Source organism: Elaeis guineensis, chromosome 1 (assembly GCF_000442705.2).
Source record: "Elaeis guineensis isolate ETL-2024a chromosome 1, EG11, whole genome shotgun sequence".
In the NCBI taxonomy this organism is placed as follows: Eukaryota; Viridiplantae; Streptophyta; class Magnoliopsida; order Arecales; family Arecaceae; genus Elaeis; species Elaeis guineensis.
In genome coordinates, this window is record NC_025993.2 from 117,964,284 (window position 1) to 117,981,693 (window position 17,410).

Genomic DNA, 17,410 nt, shown 5'->3' on the forward strand with positions numbered 1-17,410 from the left:
GACGGATCGGATCATATTTTGCCAGCCCTAGCTTAGGGCTTGGGCTGTTGGGGCCATGGCCCCTAATGTCGATATATTGGATCCGCCCCTGCGTAGAACATACCATCTAACCATATTGGAGCATGTAGCCATCACTTTCCAACGCTTATTTAATAACGTATTTAATGACTGCAATTCAATTTTTTTTGTTTGAAATTTTGAATTATGAAAATATCTTTCATCTTCTAAAAAAATTATGACATTCTATGATCAAATTATGACTTCCTACATATAGGATGTCATAATTTTTTTTTAGAAGTCATAAAAAAAATATTTTTATCATTTAAAATTTATAAAAATTTTAAATGACGAAAATATTTTTTTTAATGATATTTTTTATGTAGATAATTATAATTTAATTATAGAATATTATAATATAATTATGGAATATCATAATTTTTTAAGAGAGGAAGGAGATTTTCATCATTCAAAATTTATAATAAAAAAATAAATTTATAAATATTAGATGAGATGATATATTTTTTTTTATATCAGATAGGATGTACTAAGAATTGCTCCACCCATGAAACATGTGCGCCCGTTAACGAGCCACTGCCATTAGGATACATCCAAAGTCATGACATCCGTAGTAATACTTAGCGGCATCTACGAGGTAGAGAGTGATGGTTGGCAATTGATAATTTCAGTCGTTGGATAATTATTTTATAAGATGGGCTCTTTTAATATGAACAAACATTCATACTGTATATATATACGGAGAGAGGGAGAGACCTGCACTAGGGTACACTCCAATGTAGCGCAGCCTCCAGCCGTTTCATATATGTATATAAATAAATAAATAAATAAATATATATATATATATATATATATATAATATAATATAATAGGATAGGAAACCACTCAAACATTCTTCTCTCCTCTCTCGGATATATCATTCATAACGTAATGGGATGGGACCGTGGGTGGAATCACATTTTGGCTTGGGATTTCAACTGAACTCTCAAATTTTAATACAATATTTTTAAAAATATATAAATATTATTTAAAAAATTATATATATATATATATATTTTTAAATTTTTATAGAATAAAAAATTTTAGTTGGCTTGATGCTTTGAAACCCCATCTTTCATTCCTCACATCTCAGATTTGAATTTTTTTTTTATTTTTTTTTCTCATGAAATGCTAAATCCAAATCCAACCCCTTCTTTTTTTTCTATTAGAGCCATGAGTCCGCGACCCTCTTTTATTTATTTATTTATTTTAATTTATATATTAAATTTTTAGGATAAAAATTCTGACTATACCACCGGATAAGATATAAAATACCACTTATGCCCATGCCCAACTCTCAGGACACTCTCTCTTTCTCTCCTCTCATTAGGTCGGCTAGGTCATTTTTTATTTATTTCTATGAGATTTGTATTTATTTCTATAAGTTAAATATTTATCATTTGAAAATTAATTTTTTATTATGGATACCTAAGTGTTTATTTTTGCAGGTTAGTGTTTACTTCCAGCAGATTAGTGTTTATTTTTAGCATTAGTCTTTTCTCTAGCAGGTGGTCAAATCAATTTTTTGTTTATCATTGTGATGTTTGCATTTATTCCCACGGACTAGGTGTTTATCCGGAAAAATGAGAGAAGAAGAGAGAGCATAGATAGTACACATATGATAGATGGGTTTGGGCATAGGCAGTGCATCTTATCTTATTCCATTAATTACTTTTTTTTTCTTTTTCTTTTTTATGCAACGGCCTCGCAGTCAAAGGTTGTTTGGAAGTCTCATAACCTTTGCCAATTGACGGGTGGAGGCATTTGGATCCGACTTAGACGACACTCTAGCGTATCCTACTCTCTCTCTCTCTCACTCTCTCTCTATATATACGTGTACACACACACACACACACACACACACACGCACACACACATATATATATATATATATATATGTATGTAGGGCGATATGATTATTTTAATGTGTTGCACGTCACTAGGTATTTGATGAGGTACATGGAATCCTTTAAACTTGAATGCCATCAAATATCCAAGTTGTCACACCCACCCACAAACAAAAACGTGAGAGACACAGGATCATCTAAGACAAATGAGGACCGCATGTTGTCCCTTTTTTTGAAGGACGGCCAAAGACCACTCAATTATTCTCACGATATAAAACAGTAACAATAGATATCCACTTGATCCGGAAGCTGTATAGCTGTTCAAATACTTGACAAATGACAAGAGACAGACAAAAACTGACAAACAAACAGACAAAAGTAGCTCTCGCCCAACATGTCTTCGGAGAATCTACGAGGCCCAAAAGCATTACATTCACATGTTATCATTAGGATATCATTGATGATTTAGTAAACCAATTTGGTGGAATACTTGAATTGGTCATCAGAATTCAATCATTTCCCTTGTACTCCACAGGTGGGAGAGTGCAGGCATGTACTGAACTGCTGCATGTTTTAACCTCTCTGCTTGCTGTTTTCTCTGGCTAGATGAGTGGTCTTTAGGAATTGATTCCATTCACGAGCCTGATCTCTTTAAGTAAGCGATCACACCGAGCCCAGCAATGAGTGCAGCTCCTGCTGCAACTGCACTGTATGCCGATGCCCATGCATCCATGTTGGCGTAGTCCATACTCCCTGATCTGCCTCGCTTCTTTCGACCTCCACCTGTGTAATCTAAATATAATCTTAAACCCTACAAAAAGAAGAGAAGAAAGGAAAAAAAAGAAGTGCATTCAGTTAATCCAGAGCAAATTAGGTATCAAGACAAACCGATGCCACCAGAAAATCTTTCTGATCCTATATTCCCAAGAGGATTTAACTGTCATACAAGCAGCTGCTGGTGGCTGAAAACAGTTTTTGATCCCAAACAGAAAAGGTTGAAAGCCATATTTTATGACAGCTAGTCTTGGTTGCAAAAGTAGGAGAGTTCAAGGTATTATCAGAGGGATAAAGAGCGATAATTATCTTGGATAAGGACATGATACCTTCCAACCAGCAAGTCTAGCATGGTCCACAGCTGCAGCAAGGTCGCTATCCGATGCAAGAATGACTTTGTCACGATCCTCATCTTCATACTGTAAAATATTATCAAAAGGAATCATGGTAAAGAACCTCTTGACAGAATAGGAATGCCATCAAATATACTGCTTTTCAAGTTTGTGAAGGCATTTCCAGGATACCAGAATTTGTGGCAAATGATTCCTGTCGATGTCATCACCCACCCTCCGAAGGATGGAAGTGATAAGATATGTCAAACTTCGCGTGTCTGAAATGGACACCACTAACATGACCGTGTAAGAAGGCAGAAGTTTAACAGAGATTGATATTTATACTCTGACAGATAATGAGAGCACATATTGTACCGCAATTAAATCTATGCATCCTGCCCTTTCTATCCTCGAGCTTAAATGCAAATGTAGTAGGTATGCTTGAAGAAGGATCAGGAGACCCCACCATGTCTGTCCCTTCAGATGCAATTTTGATGGAGATTTCGCTGGAACACAACCACATGACTGTGAGTTAGATGCTCTATTGAGTATTGAAGCTTCTCATTATGCAAACTAGAGCATGTAACCTCCGTGCATCGTCATCATCATCTGAAGGTCCTAAGGCCATAGCAGAATCCCAGAATTTTTGCATCATGGAAATTGTTGCCTCATTTCCAACTCCCCCTGTGCTTTCAACCTTGATTTACAACAACAATAAGATTCAGATTACATCCCATCAATAATGAACAGAAAAAGATCATAAAGCTAAATATATTAGTTAAATCAGAAAATCTTAACTACATATGCTTGTAATAAAGCACAAAGTATGATATTCTGATTGCAGAGGTTACAATTAGACTTTGGATGAGGGTAAACCAGATAATCCTTGGCATACAGGCATTGGTCCTAAAGCAAATGAAATTGTGACAGTTATGCACCTGTGTGAGATAAGTGTGATAATTAGAATAGCTAAATGATGGAAAACATATACAGCCAAGGATATAATTGAATTTCTGAGAGCAGAACTCTTTAGTGATCTTAAAGAGAAGAGCCTGAAAGTTGAAGTAATGAGGTCACCTCTTGACATAGACGGTGATGTCTAGTGTTTGCCCGAAGATCAGGCCCATGGCATTAGACATACCAACTACCAATATTGTAACATATAAATATATGACATATTTTGGAGGGAAAAGATTTTAACTAAATATAGATCAAAGATTTTAATTCGCTTCCATAATGCAAAACCTCATATAAGATACCAAATATCAATTATAGGTGTTAGAAAATATAATCCAGAACCAAAGCCAATTGACATTACAAATTACTAAAAGATGGCTTTACTTATTCCTTCCCCATTTCCTTCTAGTCAGGGTCACATCTTCGATTTGAGCAACGTATTGTATCTATTCATTTTCCTGATGTGACGAGATCTTGGTTGTGGATGCCAAACAGCTACTCAATTCTCCATCTTCATGCCCTTAGCCAGGTCAGTTTCTATGCCTTCATCAATTCACTCAGTTCAAATAATATCTTTTTAGTTTTACAATTCTCCACCATATCATCCTCATCTATGTGATGCCTTGTGTATGTGCTAGGATGCTCATTATTGCTTATCATATTCCATAGAATGTTGCATGCATCATTGTTGACTTATGTTGGATCTTGAAGGTGCACAACAATAACAAGACATGTCAAAGATGCCCTTCCATTTTGCCTAACATGTTTTAACACCATTACATACATATATATATTCATTTTTCTAATCAGTTTTTTGAGGGGAAAAAAAAGAGAGAAATGATGATGTTGGGGCATCTCTTTGCAGTCGTCAAGTTTGAAAAGGTCTTCATTTTTCCCCACTTAAGTATCATTCCTTATGTTTCTAGTTATGCCTTATCCTCCATATATCCAAAAATGCATTCAAACTTATTTTCATTTCACAATTACCACAATATCATATCATTTAACATAACCATGGCACTTCTTACCGGCAATCTCTTTTCTTTTTTTTTTTCCTTCTTTTTGTGTGTGTGTGAGTGTGTGAATGAGAGAGAGAGAGAGAGAAAGAGAGCTACATAAATAATGAGTAAAGAGATGACCTACTGAGCATAGGCTTACTATAAAAGGAAACTGAAGTTGCTTCCTGTAACTATTAACAATTGTCCTCTCAAGAAAAAGAAAACATAAAATGAAACTTCTCTCAAAAATCTGCTTCCGACAATCTCCCCTACTCCATGGATGTACTTGATAGTCTTAACATAAACTTTTGTTACATTTTTCTTCCTTCACACCCGCCAAATAACTAGCGGTACTCTATGCTTTCCCCCAAGTTCACTAAAACCATGCTAGTTTCTTTTCTTCTATTTATACATTGTTTAAGCATGAAAACAACCTCTATGGTTGGCATCACTAGAATAAAGAAAACTGAATTTTTAGTAAGATTTCCTGGTAGAAACTATCAGTTTAGTTGGGAGTAGTTCCATAAGGAACCTATTTATTGAAAGAATTGTATGCCCTACAAAGCCAATAAATCTTATTATTTGATAATAAAGTAATCTTTTATTTTATTACAAGCACATTTCATGGGTATTGCTTTGATGTTATATTTGAAGACATAATCTGTCCTTATGTTACGTCGTATGGAATTCATGTTGACGATAAAGATCATTGACTGAGAGACATGATATTTTATTTTCTTTGTGACATTACATATGTTCACAACCTATCAGCCTAGTTGGGATGGTCTGCTCATTGTTGGTTGTTGTATATTTTACTGCTATTTGTCATAGAATGATGTATTTTAGTCACTAGAGTGGAGACTCTTAGTAACATTGTAGATATTTGTAGGAGACAAATATTGAACTGAATTATGAATATACCCTTAACCCTAACATTGTCACTGAGAAGGGGTTATTCTAATCACAATACACAGAAAGTTCTTATGATCTGAGGATGTTATTATGCTTTATGTATAATTTGTGTAGTTTTGATCTTGTCCACCAATGATGCCTAATAATAGGCTATATACGGACATGTTGGACTGCATAATGAGTGCATGAAGACTTGTAGTCATTCAATAGGAGATCCATCATTTCTGTGGTAGGAAAGGATATTCTAGATTGTGTCTCTTATATATTGGACAAAAAATCCGCCTAGTCAATTTGAAAAATTATTTTATATTTTATCCATATGATAATATATGATATATATTTTTAAATTAAGATTTTTAAATTATTTTAAGAAAAATTATAGGAACACCTCCTTAATTTTAGTCCAATTTTATTTACACTCTCTGTACTTTAAAAAGTATCAAACTGATCCCTCTAATTCTTAATATATTCCAATATGATTTAGTCATTCACTTACCAACAAATGATATTATGTTTTCCTCCCAATTGATAGAAATGCCCCTCGCTTATAGGTGGGCTTGGAGGAGGAAGAGAATAAGGGGCCACCGTGGAGGGGGATGGCTTGTGGATGGCTTGGAGGAGGATGAGGAAAGAGAGGCGGCGGAGAAATGGATGGAGGTGGAGGGAGTCGTCATAAAAGAGGAGAGATGGGTGACGAGGGAGGGGAGGAGGGAGGAGGGAGGAAGGAGGGAGGGAGAAAGAGATGTTGGCAACGGAGGAGGAGATTAATGGGAGAGGAGGGAGAAGGAAGGAGGGAGGAGGAGCATAAGGATGAGGAGGAAGATGAGGATAGGGAACAGGTGGAAATGGAGGGAGCTGTCATAGAGGAGAAAAAATGGGTGAGAAGGGGAGAAAAAAGGAGGAGGAAGGAGAAGGGAGAAAGAGAGATGCCAGTGATGGAGGATGCGATCCATCGGAGAGGAGGGGGGAAGTGGAGATAAGAATATTTTCATTATTTTATAAAATAATGATATCATGTGATGATTACAAGACATCTTTTTGTTAACGAAGATAGATGGTTGGACCACATTGGAATATATTGATAACTAGAAGGATCAGTTTAATATTTTTTAAAGTATAGGAGGTGTAAGCGAAATTGGACTAAAGTTGAGGAGTGTTCCTATAAATTTTTTATTTTAATTATCCATTTATTATAAAGAGATAGACATATAAGCTGAGGATTGATAGTGTCATTGGTGGTTTAATCCTATTAGCTTATATGGAGTATTAGTTGATGGAGGGACTAATATGTGAGAAATTGTCAAAGGAGTCTCACAAATGAATCTTTAATCCTTTGGGTGGGATTGTAATTTGTTGATGGGCATGATTACAATTGTTGAATTAGTGGGGACTAATTTACCAAAGGAAGAGATCCCTAAAGGGTCTCACGCTAGATGTTCTTACTCTAGCCTACATTCATAAGATAAGACATTAGAATTTCATGTCATTATAATCTCATTAAATATTTAGAAGGTCATGAGAAATCTAGGAATTCAATATACCATCACGACCTCACTAAATACTTGGAGGTTTTGGGAATTCTAAGAATTCAATATACCATGATGGCCTCACTAAATATTTAGAAGATTTTGGAATTCTAAAAGTTATTTAAGAATTTCCATGACCTCACTAAAAATTTAGAAATTCTAAAAGCTTTGAAAAGCTATATAAAGGGTTTAAGAAACCCATAAGGCATGGATGTAGAATCTTATATTTTTGAAAGCCATCACTTCCTCTCAAAGCATAAAGGGCGAAAAGTTCAAGAATAACGTGTGTGAACTTTGGAGGATTTTGCATATGTAAAATCTTTATGAGGTAACCCTGATCCATCATATAAAGATATATTGTTCATGTGGTTGGTTGATATTGCACAATTATTTATTTATTAAATTTCTGAATTAAATTTGGAAGACATTTAAAGAAACATTTATACCAACTCTAGTTTGGAATCTTCATCACCTTTAGGTTTCACTTGAAGTTGATCAATCAAGGTTGCATTTTAGTACCACTTTTGGAACTATTTTTCTTTTTTCTCGTTGTTGCTGACTATAATAGATCTAGGTCTAGAAGCTTGTTATTAAGATTACCAATGTTTTGTGGATTTTTTAGTGTTCATAAATCATTGGATATGGGATTTACACCAAGAAAGGTTTTGTATATAGATCTCAAAGAACAATATTTTTCTGAAACAAAAGAGAAATTAAAATTTAACTTATTTTTCCCTAAAACATTTCTAAAATATGTGAATTTCTTGCACATTTCGACATGGATTGCCTTTAGGTTAATTCTACACCAATATTGCACAAGACTGCCAAAGTATATGCATTTGGTGGCAATAAAGTTTGTCAACTTGTCGTGTATGGTGGCCAGATTCTCATTAAATAATTAAATGATGTCTTCTTTTTAGTTTCATTTTTGAATTCATTTCTTATATAATTTTAAATATTTTGATGGTCCTCGATTGAGACCATTGAACTGTACAACAATTTAAAAGTAATGTGTAATATGTCTTTTCAGTATGTATTATTTTTTAAAGTTTTTCTAAACATTCCCTCTTTTCTTGCTTGGAAAATATTTCAAATAACTTGTATATCTTTAAGTAATTCCAGACCAAAACCATGCATTCAAACTTTGGATTTTTAAGGTCATTATCATCATTCTTGTACTAATCATTGTCACCTCATTTTGTAGGCAATGCGTTTAATTCAATTAGTTGACTGCAAATTTGTAGGTCACATATAATCTTCTTCTTATAATAGGGCCTAGAAAGACTTTGTCAATCATTTGATGTTTTAACTTTAAATCTTACTGAATAATCTAGTAGACAAAATTTTTTTGAGATTCTTAGTTGGTATCATGCATGCCCTCATGACACTGCATCAATTTGAAAGTTTTCTATGTATCGGATATCTGAATTACAATGCCACCTGGGATACCTTGCTTATTCTCAAAAAATATCCTCTGGCAGAGTTTTCATTTAATAACTTATGAAATAATCTTATTTATGTGTCCTTATTCTCACAACCTGTCAGCAATAAGATAGCCTTTTAACTCTGTATGTATCAATTTGCAAATAAGTCTAGATTCTATACACTTTTCAAGGCTCTCATTAATGGGACAAAACATCAATTTTTTTAAATACCAAAATCCAATGCTTAGACATGGGCATTAGTTTTGGCATTTTGCAATGAGTCCATTAAAAAGAAATGGATATGGGAAGAATCCAACACAGACATGAACTGACAACCTTACCATATGCTCAGATATATCTGACATCATTTGAGGGAACCTCTCGTATTGCATATGCATGTATTCCATATTCACCTTACCAGGTTAACCTTATCTTTTTTCATTTTTATATCATCCTATTTATGCCATTTAATTTTTGTCATTCTAGAAAGCATTATTGCTTTCCTATACTTTTGGACATCAACACTGAACCACCAAGTCTATTACATTTACATATATACTGTCTTATCACAGATTTTCCTAGAACTATTTGAGTGGTTTTTATGGAATGTATCATTTGAACCGCCATCAGAGTCAACAAAATCATCTAGTTGCCCTTATTTGACACCATCTCCCCCCAATCCAAGGAGAGGGAAAAATTAAAAATATAAATGTCCTAAAGGTCATCATATGATCTCCTTAAAATTTCTGAAAACATATACTTCAACATCTATGATTTAGTTTCCTTATTCCTAGGGTGAAACCACAGCCAATAGGTTTTCTTGGTAGCACTTCACAGCATTTACATATCGATCTCTCTAATAAGAAAATAATGTGTATAACATGATTGAATCTTGGATCTTGATAATCAACAAATGAATTACTCCTGGCTATTATTGCACCTAACTTAGTCTAGTTATCAATATTTCCCTTTCCCTTACCTTTAATTTACTAGTGATATCCAAAATACTCCATCCACCATGGCACCAGTGCCCCAATAGCGGCTCTACACATGTCCTTGTTGATAGGTGCCAGAACGGCCAACAAGTCATTGCCATGTGAATTTGCACGACTATGTCAAAAGGATTTTGGAGCCTTCTCTCTGCTAGACGATAAGCTGCCAGCTCTGCTCCTCCATTACGCAGTCTTAACAAACTCAGAACGTGCAAGCTGTTATTCCCTAATAACCTAGATGCATCTCCACGGGCCCGAGGAGAGAAAGGTCGCACACCTCCCAGGCAACAGGTACCCACCTTCGTCCGTTAACATTAGGTTCTTTGGACCCTCCAAGTAAGTAAACACTTGCTTTGCATGCCATCTTCCGAGAACGAGTTCCACACGTACTGGATTCATCTCTCCCACCAACTCTGACCTCACCTCGGAACCCATCTGGACACTCCGAGTAACACCCCAGAGTCCATTGGACTTCCACACTCCATTTCTCCATCTACATTCCACTCTGTCTCATACTCGATCCGAATCACCATAGATCCCTTTTGAAAGCTCAGATCTTTTCTGTTTGCTTCCATGGGAGATTGACTTAGGCATCGGAGCGTCTGCCATCGGGAACCCACTTGGTGTGAGGACTTTTTCTATTTTCAGTGGTTTTGCAGGCTCGATTCACGAAACCGCTCGAGAACTAAAGCCTGGTCTATGCGCTTCCGAAGGTCTGACTAGTCCACTGGAGACCATGGCATTCGTTCTCCCAGACTCTAGCTTAGTGGTCTAAACTAGATCATCTTTCCAACGGTAATAGATTGGCGTTAGAGGAAGGGCCCGCTCCATGCACATAGAGTCTCCTTGACTGGGAGGACTACTGTTGCGGGAGGAGGGCACTTTAATGCTACATCGGTTGTGAGTTAAAAGGGACTTTGGCTTATATGAAATGGGACCTTCTCTTTCCACCAAGGCACCCACCATGATATGGCATAAATCTTGAGACACTTGATACGGACCAAAGCGAACAATACCTCCGACTAAGCTGGGACAGGCACGCCGCCCTCCACCATCGAGGCACCTTTTAAGCGGTAAAACTGTGAGGCCCAAAATGGCCAAGGCCCAAGTAGCTCAAGACAGTCAAGGCCGGAGCAAACAATACCCCACGCATGCGGAAGTAGAGACTAACCTAGCCATCCGACCCTTGACTGCAACAATTAGTATTTTCTATCTTGGCTTTTGTGAACTCCAACTTATCGTATAACTCATTGTAAGATTAGCTTAGGTTACTAGCATTTTGGCCTCCTCAGCTTTTTCAAAGTCCAAGTAATCTCCAAAGAATCTAAATATCAAAGATAGCAGAAAATTATATAAAGAGAAAACCATAACCGTAACCACAACCATTCTGCCTATTCCCAACTATTTGAGCTTGGTTAAGAAAAAAAGAGAGAATAAATTAAATATATTGTAGGACTGGAAATTGCAAAACTAGAATAATTATTTAGTGGCATTTTTTGTGGATTACTACAGCAATTGTCAGCAAGTTACATCTTATTCTGAGGCATGGACTTCTATCCAGTCAAAGAACTGACTAAATACAGATTGGAAGATAAGATGACAAAATGCTAAGCTTGGTATCAGCATTTAGTCATATATAACTAGTTAATTAGTAATTGACACGTAAAATGCAGATGAAGCAAGCTTGCTAAATTGGGATAATAAAGTGTAGGAAAATCAATCCATACAAGGGCCAATAGAAATAAAAAAAGTGACTTACTGTGGCTATTGCAGCATGAGTAATGTGTATTACATCGACAATGGAAACAATTTTCCCATCTATTTCAAAAAACAAAACTAATATCAGAAACAATCAAAAGGATTGCTATCCCTAATAAAAATAAAAATAAATCTATATGCACATTTATTACTTGCATAGATATTATTTATATATTTATTTGTCATACCATTTACTTTGTTGGTGCAGAGAAAGATTACCTCTGTCTACTACAGGGAGATGTAAAAATTTGCCATTATGCATGGTATGAAGAGCATCAAGGATTGCTGTATCAACAGTTGCGCATTCAGGATTTGGAGTCATGACCTGCAGTTTGAGAATCCCATGTCCCATGCTTTGAGTTTCATCATACAATTGAAATATTAACTTGTCAAAGGTGAGTGTGCATGTTGTAGGTTTATGTTATTAGCAAAATTGAGAAACAACTCTGACAACAGATATATAGTAGTGGGCTAGTGGCCTGCTATTACATTGGTTCATAGTGTATCTATCTATTAGATGATGTTTAGACTGCATGAAACCTTAATATAAGTGTTCCTTGTTAGGCATGGTATTGAACCACAAACAATCCATATAATAGCGTACCAATCACGATGTTATGGTACATAGTAGGAGCCTCCGAGTGGCTTGAACAGACAATATCTGGCCTGACTTATACCCTACCAATAGCCCATGTAAGGAGCAAAATGTGTTGGGAATGGGTCCTAAATTAGGACACAACCTCCAACCAGGCCAGGTATGGATCTCACGAAATTGGACCAAACCTGACAAAACCTGGTCAGGTATCAATTTTAGACATAATGGAAGTGATTGAGACTCAGATTCAAACTGTATTATCCATGGTGAAGTCATCTTTTGGTCGGTGGTGCATTGCTACTACTAAGACCATTACTTAACCTCTTATTAACCTGATGCACAAAATTTAAGCATATTGGACACTTGTGAATCAAGTGTCACTTCGTATCCTCTCTGTAATAGTCTTGGAAGGGCCCAAAGGTCACTTAGGGGTTTTGTGGCAGCAAAGGTGCGAGGCCAGCCTGATTCACCATGTCTTCATACAAATCAACGTTAAAATGGCCATAGCGGAAGCCTCCTGCCATCTAAAAGGATATATATATATATATATATATATATATATATATTTTTTTTTTTTTTTTTTAATTTTTTTCCTATGATAACCAAAAATTTAACTTTGGAGGTGATTAGATTTCCTATAGGAATTCTAATTTCTTTTTTGATAATGAATTAGAAGCTTTTGAAAATATTCATTATGGATTTTTTTTCTTCCAAACAAAAGAAAAGGAATTCCAAATACTTTTCAACATGGAAGGCAGTGTTTGATCATCTAATCTGTCTGGATCAAGGACAATACATCAGTACGTGATACCAGGGGATTATACATTCATAAATTTGCCACTTAGACACTACACATACATGCATATATAAACACATATACATGGAAAAATAAAAGGTTTATGATAAATATATAATGAAAAAGGTTTGTAGTCTAGCACATGTCTAGACTCCAAAGCCCTTCATGTAATTTACATGCATGAGGCTCACGATAAATATATTTTCTTCCAGACTTATTTCTAGGAGTTCCCAGTGGCTTCTACATGGCTGCACATAAAAGTTTCTGCAGCTGAGCTCTTGCTGGATGGTATCACAGCCATCCAAGTGCCCTCCCTTGAAGAATGCACATGCATCTCACATGATGAACAATAGTACAATGTATTAATAATAAGCTCAGAATCTGAATATTATTGTGAATTAACAGGTTGGAAACAGGATCTGATCATGGAGCATGTTAATTATTTGCAAATCTAAGCACAATATAGAATATTTAAAACCTTTTGTACCAATGTAGAGTAGTCAAGAAGTATAGAAGAAAGAAAACAATAGACTAGAGCATTACAAAGCACCTGTAACATGAAACAAAAATATTATTTTTTACTGCAATGACCACAAAACTTCTTACATTTTGTATTTTTTTCTTTTTTCTTAAATGAATAATACAAGAGGTATCTCTACTTTTGACATACTGTCATTACAAGTATTACCTAAAGCATAATACTCTTCACAAGAATGGGGATGAAAGCAAATTGCAAAATCATATGGCAGAGCATCATAGAGAAACAAAATTTGTGAAATGAAAGACCCCATGAGGTATTAATACCTTCTCCACAGGGGTTGAATTTGGAGAAAGATTCTTTGCAATAACCCGCATCAAGATATCACTTGAACTGATTCAAAAGCAATGAGAAAAAACAGAGAGATAGACTACCATAAAGGTGTTAAAACTTAATAGAAACTATCTTTCAAACAAACATATATGTAATAAAACTAAGGAACTTACGTCAATATGCCCTGAGGTTTATTTTGAACTGTCACAACTGCTGAACTTATTTGAACTTCAAGCATCTTCCTTGTTGCAGTTAATACTGACTCCATTGGTGAAACTGTAAGAACCCTAATATATGATGCTAAACTAGTTAATCATAAAACTATTTAATTTATCTGAATAAAATTATACAAAATCTAATAAATTAATTCATATAAATTCCACATGAAGATGTTGCCTACTTTGTATTCCCAGAAATAATGGTTGACAAAGAAGGCCTAAACATCCGCTCTCGGAGAGTTTCAATGAATGTATTAGGCCCTGTACAGAAACCAGTTATGGCATGGAGCTGCAATGATAGCTATTTCATATAATAATTAAGAAAGATTTACTTAATAAACTGAAAATCCATGATAGATGTCATATAAAGCAAATGGAAATTAGATAATATGCAATCATGTGATGTCACCCATTTACTTTCAAGAGTTCACCAATACACACACCAGCAACTGATGTTCCCCAATGCTTTTCCACTCCTTCAACAGCAGCTGCAATGGCTTTTCCCTTCTCAGCTGTCCTTTCCATTCGTGCAATGGCATCATATAGACACTTTGCGATATCAAGCAATGCAATTACCTCACCATTCTCCACAATAGGCAAATGTCTGAACTTTCCTGGAATTAGAAGTTTTAAAGATAAATATTTTGGGTTTCATATATAAAAATTAAAAAAAAAACAAAACTATGGTGTGCTAAAGTCCTTACAAACCTTGCACCATCTTTTGCAATGCTTCCACAGCTAGTGTGTCTGAAAGAACAAAAATAGGATTCTGTGTCATGACTTTGGAAACAGGTGTATCCTCAAGCTTTAATCCAGTGGCAATGACTCTTGTTGCTATATCCTTCAATTCAAAAAAGACATAAGCAGCATTATGAGCTACAATAGAGCAAGTACATTCAAGTATATTATGCTTGAAAGAAAGGGCAGTGACCTTGTCTGTCAGTATTCCACAAAGCAAGGTATTCGAGTCAGTTAGCAAAGCAGCATCAACCCTTCGAGCAGCCATCCTTCGGCAGGCCTCATGAACTGTTGTATTTTCAGGCATTGTTAAGGCTTTACACAGGCGAAGTCTCTTTACAGTTCTCTCACCACCTAGAGACCTGCTCTCGAGGAATAGATAGTGAGATTAAATGCACAGCATAGACACACTAAGTTTATTCTCACAAAATTTTGAAGGGAAAGATTGGACTGAGTCAAAAAAGTTCAAATAAATTTATTCTTACAAGATTTATGCACTTGATAGATGGATAATTGGATCGACATGGTCTGCAGAACCAGACCGAAGCACCCAGTTCAGCTGGTACTGAGCCTAACTGGAATGGAACCAGCACAGTTTGGCCAGTATTTTTTGGAAAGTGCTGTGAACCGCTCTGAACTGGGTGGTTCAAGTGGAACTAGTATGAACCGCTCGGTTCACACCAATTTTAACCAGTTTCCACCTCTTTCTCTCTTTCAATATCTCAAAAGGCTTGAAATATGGTTTGCCAAACAAGGGTGAACCACCCTGTTCACCCTATACCGAACTGATAGCCGATCGGTTCGGGTCCTGCTAACCGTTTGGCTAACCTCGATATTCATATTCCAGTAGTTACAGAATTACAAAACTCCATCAACATTAACTTCGTTGATGCCCAATAATCATGACAAAGTTCTAAGCATTGTTTTAATTCTGTATTTTTAAGTAAAATCATAAAATAAGAAGTTGTACTTCCCAAAACATCAAAGTTTTGCAAATAGTAGCAAATAGAAGCTTTTGACGTGGAATAATATAATGGAATAAACAGCAATAAACAGGTGTTCTACTCGTAAAAGCCATTAAAGAAGATAAGAATCAGAGTAGATTACAAACACAGTAACATGTATATGGACAAGAACATGTAAACATTGAGCTAGCATATAATGTCTTCTGTTCGTAGGATAACCAAGGAGGTGCTCACTTGGCTGTCATAAATTTTAGCAATAATTAGCACACAAAACGAAAATATTATTCTCTAACCCCATTGAAGACTATTTCTTCTATACATTGATAATTTGATCACAATAAATGCCCCTCTCACCCATGAACACTTCTATAAAACATTTTAATGATATATCTGTGATAAGTGGTAGGATAAATCCTATTCAAGAGCCTCATTTCAATTCACTCTCCAAATCCTATCAACATTAATCCCTGATAACTCTAAAAATATCCGATCCAAAGCAGTTAAAAACCATCATACGGAATAATGCGACAATAATATCATGTACAACAAAAAGACCAACAACAATAAATTGAAAAAAACTAGACAGCAGGAAATAGTTTTTTTTTTCCTTTTAACCAAATCCAAGATTACAGGAAAGAAGAAGGATCAATAAGAATCCATGAGACGAAGAACTCCGACGAATTATAATGGCAACGAAGGGAAGGATCGTACGGAGAGCGAGTCACGGGCGGCCTCCGGCTGGAATCGGAGCCCCCATTCTCGGAGGGCTTCTTCTTCCCCGGTGATCTGGTCAACGACATGCTCCTCCGGTGGCCGTCCATCTCCGGCCGGTCTATACTCCAGTCGGAATTATCGGTCCGGTGAGGAGTCGCTTCGATCTCCGGCGAGGGAACGGGAAGCTCGTGGGGAGAGACGAAGGTGTTACGGTCTCTTCGCTCGCTTCTCCCGTTTCGAACGGAACGGAAGCTTCTTTTAGCGGTAATTAATCTCGCCTTGAACTAGGGAGAAAAATTAAGGCAAAAAATTTTAACTAGCTCCGCCTCACACATCCATCCACCCAATTATATGAGGGGTTTACAACGTCTAGTCCCCATTAACAGAGAGCGGGCGTGAAATTGGGTGTTCGAATTTGGTGAAAAAGATCACAATCCAGAAGAAGGTGAATCATCCTTTCACGCGAAAGATACCCCAACCCGAATTGGAGACCATAGTTTTACGTGTCGGGGAAGGGGACGGGCGCAGCTGTCTGGTCATAACAGCAAACATTGGTCTTCGGTGATGTGTTGCTGTGACCTTATCTATAAATATACAATGTTTTTTAGGTATTATTTTTAATTTTTCATTAGCGGTTAAAAATGGACAGTAGATCCTCTTTCCCCGTTTGATACCATCCAAATATGCATATAATTTTCAATATTCATCCAATATCAATATAAATATGTCTCAAAGAAAAATGGAAGCATAAAAATAGCCAACTATCTAATTTGTATCACAATTTTCAGTTCTGTTTGCAGTTTTATATGATCTATTTTAAAAAAAAAATAGTCATAATATTGATATATATTATATTTAATTTATCTTTTATGCAATGATATTTTGACTTGATGTTCCATAAGTTTAATTATTTGATTTACATCCACGTATGCATTCTCAACTTTCCTTTTAGCTTTTTATGCATAAAAAATAAAAGAAAGGAGGCACTAAAATTCTGAA

General features: G+C 35.9%; 1 protein-coding gene across 6 annotated transcripts; it reads right to left on the reverse strand.

The window, feature by feature from the left end:
- Positions 1-2,100: 2,100 nt before the first annotated feature.
- Positions 2,101-16,748, reverse strand: LOC140859402 (CBS domain-containing protein CBSCBSPB5-like). Of its 6 annotated transcripts, none has more exons than XM_073261085.1 (14): positions 16,409-16,745; positions 14,926-15,094; positions 14,703-14,835; positions 14,412-14,608; positions 14,177-14,255; positions 13,950-14,052; positions 13,770-13,836; positions 11,794-11,899; positions 11,576-11,634; positions 3,595-3,704; positions 3,383-3,513; positions 3,200-3,300; positions 3,005-3,094; positions 2,101-2,712 (listed from the first exon to the last, which is right to left on the reverse strand). In XM_073261085.1, exons 1-14 carry the CDS (start codon positions 16,516-16,518, stop codon positions 2,536-2,538), a joined length of 1,632 nt encoding a protein of 543 aa, XP_073117186.1. In that variant the 5' UTR covers positions 16,519-16,745; the 3' UTR covers positions 2,101-2,535. The 6 variants fall into 6 exon arrangements, with proteins under 6 accessions (XP_073117186.1, XP_073117202.1, XP_073117190.1 ...); XM_073261089.1 differs by having other exon boundaries at positions 2,102-2,712; positions 13,950-14,063; positions 14,438-14,608; positions 16,409-16,738; XM_073261086.1 differs by having other exon boundaries at positions 2,102-2,712; positions 3,200-3,285; positions 16,409-16,736.
- Between the last annotated feature and the right edge of the window lie 662 nt (positions 16,749-17,410).

Excerpts from the sequence above, each read along its gene's own strand:
- LOC140859402 (XM_073261085.1), bottom strand. The coding sequence starts at position 16,518 with ATGGACGGCCACCGGAGGAGCATGTCGTTGACCAGATCACCGGGGAAG. Across the intron at positions 11,900-13,769 it reads ATTCAACCCCTGTGGAGAAG|GTCATGACTCCAAATCCTGA; the intron begins GTATTAATACCT and ends CTCAAACTGCAG. Across the intron at positions 3,514-3,594 it reads GATGATGACGATGCACGGAG|CGAAATCTCCATCAAAATTG; the intron begins GTTACATGCTCT and ends GTTGTGTTCCAG.